Source organism: Chiloscyllium plagiosum, chromosome 13, assembly GCF_004010195.1.
Source record: "Chiloscyllium plagiosum isolate BGI_BamShark_2017 chromosome 13, ASM401019v2, whole genome shotgun sequence".
NCBI classification, from domain to species: Eukaryota; Metazoa; Chordata; class Chondrichthyes; order Orectolobiformes; family Hemiscylliidae; genus Chiloscyllium; species Chiloscyllium plagiosum.
The window spans coordinates 45,819,708-45,831,760 of NC_057722.1; the positions used below are offsets into that span (position 1 = coordinate 45,819,708).

The 12,053-nt window shown below is 37.3% G+C and overlaps 1 protein-coding gene across 1 annotated transcript in view; it reads right to left on the reverse strand.

Annotated features, from left to right (window-relative positions):
* The window catches only part of LOC122556380 (arf-GAP with coiled-coil, ANK repeat and PH domain-containing protein 2-like), a 183,251-nt gene that overhangs the window by 31,712 nt on the left and 139,486 nt on the right, over positions 1-12,053 (reverse strand). The window contains exons 11-14 of the mRNA XM_043703013.1: positions 10,070-10,182; positions 4,729-4,780; positions 4,279-4,379; positions 3,634-3,745 (exon numbers count right to left, since the gene is read on the reverse strand). Coding sequence (XP_043558948.1) covers positions 3,634-3,745; positions 4,279-4,379; positions 4,729-4,780; positions 10,070-10,182 — 378 coding nt within the window. The remainder of the gene's footprint in view (positions 1-3,633; positions 3,746-4,278; positions 4,380-4,728; positions 4,781-10,069; positions 10,183-12,053) is intronic.

The following is a 12,053-nucleotide window of genomic DNA, read 5'->3' on the forward strand; positions in this document are numbered from 1 at the left end:
GGGGGGGGGGGGAGTGGATCTGACTTTCCATGGTGGAATTGGTCATCCTGTGAACAGATGTGGCAGAGGCGAAGGAATTGGAAATAAGAAATAGCGTTTTTATAGGAGGCAGGGTGGGAGATAGTATAGTCCAGGTAGGTCTGTAGTAGTTGTCCATCATCAGACAGTCGCCGGAGATGGAGAGATCCAGGAAGGAGAGACAGAAGTCAAAGGTGATCCAGGTGAATTTGAGGTCAGGGTGAAAGGTGTTAGTGAAGTTGACGAACTGTTCAACCTCCTTGTGGGAGCACAAGGTAGTGCCAATACAATCATTGATCTAGCGGAGGAAAAGGTGGGGGATGGCGCCGGTGTAGCTGCGGAAGATGGACTGTTCCTCGTATCCGACAAAGAGGCAGGCATCGCTGGGGCTGATGATTACTACTCTTGTTTGGAGGAAGTGGGAGGATTGGAAGGAGAAGCTGTTAAGAGCGAGGACGAGTTCAGCCAGGTGGATGAGAGTGTCAGTGAAAAGGTACTGGTTGGGATGGCTTGAAGAAATGGATAGCTTGGAGGCCTTCGTTGTGGTAGATAGATGTGTACAGAGACTGGATGTCCATGGAGAAGATAAGGCATAGGGGGCCAGGGAAATGAAAGTTTTGAAGGAGGTGAAGGGTGTGGGTAGTGTCCTGAATGTAGTTGGAGAGTTTTTGGACTACAGTGAACAGGACGGTGTCAACATATGCAGAGATGTGTTCAGGTGAGACAGGAGTAGGCTGTCAGTGAGACAATAGGTCGAGCGGGTTTGGTTTGTGAAACTTCGGTAAGAAGTAGAAACAGGCGGTGTGGGGTTTGCGGACGATGAGGTTGGACGCTGCGGATGGGAGATCTCCAGAGGTGATGAGGTTGTGGATGGTCTGGTAATGGGATATGAAGTTGTGGCTGAGGGGGCAGTAGGAAGAGGTGTCTGCAAGGTGATGCCTGGCTTCAGCAGGTAGAGGTCGGGGCTGGTTTGTTGATGATTTTGGGGTTGGAGCAGAGGAAATGAAGGGCTGCACATTGCAAGGGCAGGAGGTTGGAGTGGATGAGGTGGGTGGACATGTTGAGGCAGTCGATCACAGCAGCAGTTAGAAATGAAGAGATCAGAGTGGGTAACAGGCCAGCATGGGGTATCCAGGTCAATGGAGCGTTTGAGGCAGGAGAAGAGGTCCTCAGTGGGCGGGCAAGAGTTTTGACTGAAAAGGTGGGCCAGGAAGCAGAGAAGGAATGTTCAATGTCGCAATGCGTGTCAACTCTCATTAATCCGGGAACGTAGAGGGATGAAGGTGAGGCCTTTGCTGAGGAGACGGGGGAGATATGGGGGATAAACTAAAACCACAGCAGGGCTGGGAAGTGAAGATACCACACAGATTTTAGGCTAGAGATGCTTATAAGGATAGGATGGGTTGAGACAAAGAGATTAGATATAAGAATTTTTAAAATCAATGCATTGATTAACTGGCCCAGTACAGACCACAAACTGAGACAACAGGTGAATGGGACAGTGCAAATAAGGGCATGGATGGTAGAATTTTGAATTTATTTAATTGTTCTACCCCTCTGTAAACTTGGAAAACCACCCAGGAATGTATTCAGCCAAATGTAGAGGTAACAAGGTAATGGACAAGGATTTCCGACATAATTGAGCTGATGCAAAGACAGATTTGGTCAATGTTATGGAGTTGGAAAAAAACTGTTCATGTCATGGCACAGATGATGTAATTGCAAGGTTATCTCAGGATCAAACATGATACCGAGGTTGCAAGAAGTTTGGTTAAGTCTCATCCAAGGAATAGGGATAATTGTTCAGGGAACAGAATTTGTGGTTAGTCTGAAGACAATGACGTCAGATTCCCAATAGTTAGCTGAGAAAATTTCTGCTTAATCAGGTCTGAATGTTTCTAATAACTGTGGCACAAACTTAAAATAAGAGCTAATCATTAATAGGAGTGAAAGCAGTAAGAACATTTTCACATGAAGAGTTGGGGAAATTTGGAATTCTGTCCCTCAAGGCTCTGGATAACATTTCAATTGAAATTTTCAAGACCGGCGATTGATATAATTTTTAGCAAGGGATATGGAACAAAGACGGGTAAAATAAGGGTGAGGTACAGATTACGTATGATCGTAACCGAATGGTGGAGCCACACTACAAATGTTACTATTGTAGTAACTGGAAGCTCATATCTGGCAAAACAAACTGAAGGCAATGTTCCAAATACAAAGAAACATTTGTTTTTATGAAATGTCAGGAGCTAAATATATTAAAGATCACACTCTCTATCCCTTATGATCACAGATGATGCTTAAATCCACTAAAAATTGCATTCAAATTTGAGACATCTGCGAACAAGACAACATGCGCAGGTTAGTAATGTTCAAATTCCTAACTAGAGTTTAGCAGTAAATTGTGCAATAACTAAAACTCATTTTATGACAGCATAGCAAACGATTTAACTTTTCTTTCACAATAACTGCAACTACCATTTTACTAAGACAGAAACACTGAACCAAATTAAACATTCATAGATATAAAACGTTTTTCAACAGCAAATTAAAATATTTAGTCAAATACCCTAAAGGTTGAAGACTCTGAAGTCTCAGATAACAACACAGATGTATTTTAACGGTCACAAAAAACATAACAATAAATTATCCCAATATGACCACAGACTTATATTACTGAACTTTGTTTCTAAAGACAAGCCTATCCTTCAACACTGGGTAGATGTCTCAGCAACAACAATGGTAACAATGGAATAAAAACTCAGGATTATCAATAAATGAGGAGGGAATCAGTTGCTATCATGAAACAGATAAAACAAAAGCATTTAACGTTATGTTTTGGTTTAATGTCTTTGTAAATGAATTATACCAGGTGCAGATATAAAAGGCTATACAACAAGTTCAGGAAAACATGTCATTCTGAAAGATGAGAGGCTTAAACAATCCAGGTCTTTTTCAATATATAATTTCAGTTGCATCACACTGTTTGCTTTTGCTATAAATTCTGTATCTTACGATCTTATACTCCACAACCACCGGATGAAGGAGCAGCGCTCCAAAAGCTAGTGCTTCCAAATAAACCTGTTGGACTATAACCCAGTGTTGTGCGATTTTTAACCCAGGAAAATATAATTAGTGCACATTTCTGAATGAAAAGCTTGATGAATGAAAAGTCACAAGAGACTGAATTGCTTTCATGTTGATCAATAAATCTACAAAGACAATATTCATACCTGTGTATGTTTATATGGCATGGCTCAAAAACTAGAAACCACAGAACAAATACAGAGGAACCTCGATTATCCCAAGGACATGGACTGGGAGTATTTCATTCAGTTAAATCGAATTCCGGATAACATAGTTTAGCCAAGCATCGGGACCTTGTGACCTTGCTAGATAATCGAATATTCAGATAATCAAATGCCAGATAATAGAGGTTCTTCTGTATTAGGAAGGTCGACTGCCAAAATTCAACAAAGTTTTCATGGATGTGAATCATGCTGGCAAGGTTATTTTTACTGCCAGTATCTAATATTAAGGTGATGACTGGCTTTCTTCTTTAATTACTGCAGTGCATGAGTTTTAAGAAGTGAAAATATACTATATACATACTTCAGCATAGCTCTCTTCTCCTTTCTCTTTGTATGCTGTAGCTATACTAGCTTGAACAGCTTTTATCCAGACCTGTCGGATTTTCTCAGAATCTGCTTGCAGCATACAGCTCCTGTGCAAAGACATGCAGACATTTAACATTTATGGAACCACTGGAAACAAACATTTAGATGTCATGCCCACTGTCCAAGTAGCACCATTGCTGAATTTGTGTCAAGAATCAATAAACCTAATTATTCATGCAGAAATTGGAAGCAATTTATAACTATGATAATCCTAAGTACAGCTATATACTTCATTTATCTTAAAAGTCAAACATCATTTATTGTTCTGTTATACCAAAACTAAGTATGCAAGTTTAAAGGTGATGGGTCAATCTGGTGTGATTCTGATTACTATGGATTATAATGTGTTTACAACAAGCAAAAACTGGTGATAAATGTAAAAGAATTTCTGCCCACATAGAAAAACCACGTGCCTGCATGTTATCTTCACTTGTTTCCACCAGAAACCTCATTTCAGAACCCAAAATTAAATTATCATCTTGTAAAAGAAATGCAATGCAAAAGGTAGGTACACACAAGATACATTCCGAATCATAATTATAGCCTTTCAAAAATAAGACAAAAAGGTATAGACACTTGCTTTGTAGGAGAGACTACTTCAAAACAGAAGCGCCTTTCAATATCCTCACACGGTTTGACTGTGCAAAGCCGTAAATCATCAACTACTACTGTGAGGTTATCCTGTGAAGAAATTAAAAAGTACTCCAGCTAGATTAATATGTTTAAATGTTGAGCAAAATTGATTATTACAGTACTATGACTGATAGAGAATATGTATTTAAATTGTAGTGTCAAATATAATCACTAAAATTGTAAAGCTCAATAGATCTACGAAAGCCACAAACATATTAAACTGTGATTTTACATCAGATGCTGGTACAGTAGACATTACAAATATAAATTACTTTTGGAGAACTTCTGAGAGCAATTTAATTCAGAAACTGAACTTTACCTTACTAACAAGTTAGTTACAACTAAATAATTGTCAGCTGTTAGTTCAGCATCTTATGCTCGATGTACTTTTACTTACCTTAAACTTCTTTTGATAAACAAGCTGGTTGTTCTGAATTGAAAACCAACGCCTGTTGAGAGATAAGAACTTATGGAATGTACATAGGACTATTACAAAAACAATACACATAACATTGTAATATTTTAACAGCTTTGAAAACAGTCCTGTTCTAATACTCCTTTTACATCCTCCTGACTGTCCCTGAGAGTAATTAACTAAAGGAACCCTTGAGGAGTCTACAGATTCTTTTTCAAGTTATTTTACAAGATAGGCAGCAACACAGGCAAACCACCCAATCTGTTCTCAGGCTGTATTTCTGTGAATAGTGAACAGGAACAGATGTGTCACTGTTCCCTAGCTTGTGATACCTATGCCAGCATCTAAACAACACACTAAACAAGATCAGCAAGGTTAATGCAAAACGTGGTCCACATTCTCAGTTGCACACAAACTTTCACAACAGACTTAACAGAAAAAAAACTTCTCTTCCACCCATCCTACTACCTTTCTTTCCATCCTACTTCATCTTGACCATCATTGTATGCTTTTTATTCTATGATACACTGTTTCCCAGCCTGGTCCTAGACCAGTAGTCCTCAACTCTAACAACTGCACGCATGTTAATGGTCAAGTGGCACATTATTTAAGGCAATGACTCCTCCAATTGTCCTTCCACTACAGAGGTGCCTCAACAAGTTGGAACTAAAATCCATGCTTTTTAAAGAAAAACAAAAAATTGTTTTGGGGATGTAATAGTAATTATTGTCCATCTCTCATTGTTCACTGGATGTAAAAGTCATCATATATTAGCCAAACAACCAGCAAAAAAAAATTAAAACCCAACAGAGATTAGGGACAACTTTAACTAATGCCAGTCTTTAAATTACAAGATATATTGAATTCAATATCCCAAACGATCATCGTGGGATTTAAGCACAAAATGTTAGATTCCTAGCCCATACCAATACCACATTTGTTATACAAGTGAATGGCAGCAAGTCATTTTACTAACACTGCAGTCATGCATTTTAAATTGATGAGCAACTAGATCACATTTTTACATTTTATAATGAAATGCAGTCAATTCAATTCACAGATAACAGATTAATGTTCCACAGTTCAAAAAAGGTCTGAAAAAGTCATTTTCACAACTGATATTAAAATCATTCTTAACAAATGTGAGTAATTGATTTTCTTTTAAATAAACTAAGGTTGTTAGTTGAACAATATTTCATAATATGGAATCTTAAAAGTTGAGTATTGTATTTATTATTGAAACCATCAGATTACCACACAGTCAGAATTTGAAGTTCAACAGGTTAGTAGAAAGGATAATTAGTTGTGTTAGTAGAGCACAAGGCAAAAGGAGGAAAAAAATGCTGCTTCTGGTTTGCAACTAACAGTGCCCATGCTGTGAAAAAATTCAGCATGATGACCAGTTCAAAAGTCACGGATTAAACCAGGTTTACCCGAATTTCTTTGGACACTTGCAGACAGGTGAAAGCTAATATGCAGAGATAGGAATGGGGAGATAAGATGTCCAGCTGACTGGTTGGTACCTGATGTGGGGGATCTTTTTCCTGTCACATGACAAAATAGGGTGGGATCAAGACATAGAAAGAAAACAGAAAAAATGAAAATAGTAAAATGAACACTAACTGTGATCTGAAAACATAGGAAGATAAAATGCATCCTAAAGTAAAGTGGTATAAGCTGTCTAATAGCATGAGGTCCCAATAAACAGCAGCGATTAAACATTTTTGCACTATTTGATACGAATCAACAGTTTTACACTTGAAGATATGATTGTGAAATTAACAAAACATGCATTTAATTTCAGTTCCGCACATTGATCAATAGCAATGGATAAAATTGTATACTGCAGGTATCAGAATGCACTAAATGAAGGACATGTAAGGTCTTTATCACATGCAGTTGCAGACCAAACATTAGCCAATACAAACTGACACCATGCTAACAGATTTCCCATGGCGTAGTACATGAAAAAAAACAAGACAAAGTAAATGTTGCTCAGTACTTTTGTAAATATAGCTTGAGAGAATTTCTGAAGTGTATAAACACATGTATGATTTGAAATAGGATTGAAATGAAAGTTACAGATCAGGAAAACCACATGACCCATTAGAATTAATCAATCCAGAAAGATCCTACAGCAACTTACATCTATATTGTGCCTTTACATACTGAAAATGTGTAGTTTCACTGGTGCAATAGCAAACAGAACTTTACATGAGTCCACTTAGGGAAATGTAAAGATTGGCTTGGTCAAGAGATAGATTTTAAGAAATGTTTTAAAGATAGAGAGAGAGGTTCTACAGCAGCTGAAGCAATGAAAATCATGCTTAAGTACAAGGTCAGAAATAGAGAAGCACAGAACTTTAGAAGGATTGGCTGTTGAGATGGAATAGTCAGTCAGAGATAGACCACAGGAAAAGTGTCACGACACGGGGTAAACCCTCCTGCTCAATTTAAAACCAGCAACACAGAAAACATTTATCCCGTGCAGTAATGTGATTAAATTATTTTTGGCCACTCTAAGTTTAAGTAAAAATTAACAACTTTATTTCTTAAAGTATAACAGAGAATAATTAACAACTATTTACAATTCCTTACTCTAACCTGTAATCTTTCCTTCTATAATACTAGTCCGATAAAACTCCCGATTAAGATTTACAGGAAAATTCAAATTTTAAAAATCAGCCAGCAGTCGAATCTTCTCTTTATCTTCGTCAGTAGATTGTCTCTCCAGGTCAGTGTTGAGATTTTTCTCTGTGCAAATTTCTTCTCGAGACAAGTATCTCTCAGAGTTCTAACGAGCAGTCTACAGCTGTTGGTCTGGTGGCAGTTCTCCACCCAACTGTTCCCTGGTCTTATACCCCAAAGCATCGGATTGTGTCATTGACTTTTAAGATTGTCAATATACTCAATTCAAACTTGATTGGAATTTGGTATTTTTTGGGGTATAATTTAAACTGATCAGCCTAACTCGAAACTGCTTTGTCATTTCCAGGTAACTAGCTACCCCAGTAGCTGCAGCACATCTTACATGTGTCTTATTAAGAACACATGTGCTGTCACTGCTAGCCTTTACTCTCAAAAGTATAGTACTCCCACATCTTCATAACACAAGTGTGAGAATGTAACCCCATTGTAGCTAAAAGTGGTTTCTTTGTTGAGTTGATGGATTATGCCTCTATAGCTCTGTCTGGAAGTTTATTTGATGTCATTAGTAACGATAAAGGTTTTGTGGAGCGGGTAGGGAAGTGGAAGTTGAAGCAGAGATCAGATCAATCATAACTGTATTAAATAAGGGAGCGGCCTTAGAGTTCTCATGCTGTAAGAGACTGCAAAGTGATATAAACAGGGCAACACATGGGGAAAACAATGTGGCAGATGAAGTATCATGCAGGAAAATGTTCTCATCCATTCTACCAGGAAAAATAGAAAAGCGTTAGTTCACTTAGATGTAGAGTGGTTACAGGACTCTGAGGTATATAAGGGATCTTGGCTTATGAATCATAAAAGAAGTCAGGATGCAGGTAGGGTTAGTGAAAAGACAGACAAATGGAATGTTCTTGTTTGTTACAACAGGAATGGATTATAAAAGTAAGGATGTTCCACTAAACTGTTGTATAGAGCAATGGCAAGGCCAAATCTGGAGTGCAGTGTAAAGTTTCTGTCTCCTTATTTAATGAGAGAAAAAAATAGCAGTTCACAGAAGATTCATTTGATTGATGCCTGTGATGGTGGTGGCAGGGCATGAGGAAGAGATTTCTCATCAGTAAAAGGTCAGACAGGTTGAGACCACATTCATTGGAGTTAAAAATAGGTAACTTGACTGAGACATACAAGATTCTGAGGAGATTTTACAGGAGGATGTTGTAAAGATGGTTCCTCTTATGGCAGGAATTAGAAATAGAGGACAGAATAGAAATATAATGGATCTCCCTTTTAAAAAAAAAAAGAGGATAGCGAGTCTCTGGAACTTTGACCGAGCGTGCTGTGGGGGTGGGGTCATTGGCTATTTCATGCATATAGTCTGACTTGTTTGCTAGTGAAGAGCTTAGAGTTATCTGGGATAGGCAGGAAGGTGGAGTTGAGGCCTCAACAGTCAACTGTGATTTTTTTAAATGGTAGGGCTGGCTAGAAGATCCAGTTCCTAATCTGAAAGTTTGCATGTAACAAGCATTCAACGTAGTACCCGAACGTTCCCTTCACTCCCACTGATGACACGTACAAGGTCTTCCCAAATTTCCTTGGAGTGGCTCATAAATCACCATTGCATGGTAAGAATCTGACAAAAACTGTTGTCAAGATTAAAAACCAGCAGCCTGTTAACCTGCAAATTAGTTGGGGCCAGAGAGGGTACAGATGAAAACCCACTGTTGACAGATACTTTAGTACTTGCTTTTATCATATATTATTGAATTATTGTTCACCATTTTGGCCACAACATGCACGTATATATTTGTTGGTATACAACTCAACAATGCAATGAAAATCAAACCACAAGTGATGGAATCAACAGAAACAGTCTGATTCAGATCTACCGTTTGAAAAGGATCTATGCACTGATTAGTCTGATCACTTAGAAACTTACTCCACTTTAATGCAAAAAGGACCAAGGTCTGTATCCAAGGAAAAGCAAGGCAAACTAGGAGAGGTCTACTTCATTTTATTTACCAATTTTTTTTCAGTTCAAAATGCAACCAATCTAAGTCACTTGGAGTGTACCTCATTCATTGTTGGTGGCTAATCAGCACTTCATAGAATCATAGCATCCCTACAGCATGGGAGCAGGCCATTCGACCACAACGACCTTCCAAAGAGCATCTCACCCAGACCTACCCTCCCACCCTATCCCCACAACCCTGCATTTCCTGTGGCTAACTCACCGAACCGATACATTCCTGGACAATTTAGCATGACCAATCCACCTAATCTGCATATCTTTGGACTTTGCAAATTGTAAACAGTCACCATGAAACCTGAGGAAGTTTGATAAAGTGCATCTGTTGTTTTAATTTTAAAATGATATAACTAGAACGGTTTAACTAAAACTTAAGCATATTTTTGGCAGCTAGATCTAATGTATGACAACTTTGTACTGAATACACAGTCATTACAATCAAGATGAACAAATTTTGTACCTGGATAATATCACATGGAAACAAAAAAATAATTCTTGTGTTCTAATCATGGATTTCTATTTCTACTAGCAAATGTTAAAAATTGTGTGACAGACATTGATGATTTCATACTAATTATGTGAACTTCTCTGCACTGATTACTTATTAAGTACAGAGTATTTCAGTCCGAAGTCAAAGTTTAATCTTACCGGTTCCATGTTTTAAAGGCATTGCTGGCTCGTTTATATAAATATCCTTCCATGACTATGCCATTAGCAGCATCAATGTTAAATTCTATCTTAGGATCATCGCTGGAGAAATCCTAAAACATATGATTCGAAACTGAATATAAGAGCAACAATTACTTGACAACAAAACAAATTAGTTGCACAAAATTATTTAAGTTTAAATGTTTGCAGTATGGTCACATCAGATAAATCTATAAAACTGCTTTTGGAAAGCATACACAGTGAAATATTACACTTTACCCATGTGGTAAATTTGCATTTCTTAGTCTGTAAATGATCACCAACTTCATAACCAACAACGCTAACCTAACCATAATAAATCGGATTTTTATTTTCAACAAAAAGATTTTCACTGAAATGCAATAATGTTTTATGAAGCACAAAAGGGAATTGTGCTTTTATTGAAGTACTTTAAATGCAAGGCCAAAGTTGTGCAGATGCCAGAAATCTGAAATAAAACAAAGTACAGAGACACTCAGCAGATCCAGCCAAATCTGTGGAGTGAGAAAAAGAGTGAACATTGAGGCCAATATCTCTCCTTTAGAATTCTTGCTAGAATGCATGCTTTATTTAGTTTAATTTCTTTTCCCCACTTATTAGCAATTCGTGTAACTGATAGATAATATTCTCCAATTAAACTTGGTAACCTTTGCCCACCTCCCCATATGACTTTTTCAGTCATAGTACTTGAAGCTGAATGCAGAAGAGCTCACTGAATTGCCTACCATGATTTTCCCCATTAGTTGTATTTTAAAGTTATACATCATACAAACAGTACAGCATTTTTTTTTAAAACTCCCATTACTATTGTAGGAGACCAGTTCAGCAATAATAAGCATAAGAAAAATGTAGGATGAACTGGTGTGCACAGTGTGACAACTGCTCACAAGATAATGTCATTATTTTATGTAAGTTATTGAAAAATGGTCAATTTTTTAAATTAAAATGATCCCGAATGGAACTGATAATTTTGTTATTATCACAGAATATCATTTAACATCATTTAACATGCAAACTATAAATTTCATTTTCAAATTAAAAGAAAATTTGTTCTGTATCATAATTTCAGTGTGGAATTTCTGTTCGGTTTTGTGTTATGCCAAATCACAGAGTTTAAAAATTCCCGAACACTTGGCAAGTCTTTTTTTTTTAAACTTAAGAAACAGACGCTGCATGTCATTTTCTATGCTATGCTGAACATAGCATCTATGGAAATATGCAAAATTTCTCATTTCAATATCTTTTTTAGGTTACACAATTTCTTAATGCAATTCTCCTTAGATAGTTTAAGGATCTTTTCTTTTCCTGCCATATGGTGAATTAATTTAACTTTTAAAGTGCCTACTAGCTTTGCCAGTAGCAGCGCTACATATTTGCAACACAGATGCTGTACATCTTTACAGGATATAAACTACAAGGTCAATGTGTACTTCCGTCCCCCCACCAGGTGCAAGGTTGTCACTGCTTGATAGTATTTTTTCCTGGATGTGTGCGCTCAAAATGAGATTGGAGCAAAATACATACTTGGCTAAAACCATTTTTTTATTATGTTTGTAAATACAAACTGATCCGATCACAAATACACTGGATCAAAAACATTCAGAACCATGGCTAGTAGCAGATCAAAAAGCACTGCAATATTTTAGAACTAAAACATGCATTCACTTAAGTTTAAAATACTTAAATTTAAGAAACTATGCTAAAAAGAGTTTAAAAAAAGTGAAAGGCAAGGTGGAGTAAGAGGATATGAAAGATAACAGGCTAGAGTGTGACAGACCATACACAGACTCAGAATCATTTATGAAAATTACAAGGAAGTGCTGAAGAAAAGTGCTGTAAATGCATAGATCAATCTACATCTGCAACAGAGCAGAAGGGTTGTAACATTTCAAATGCATACTCTGAGGAAATCCATGAATCAGAATCTTGTAGTAACACATGGCAT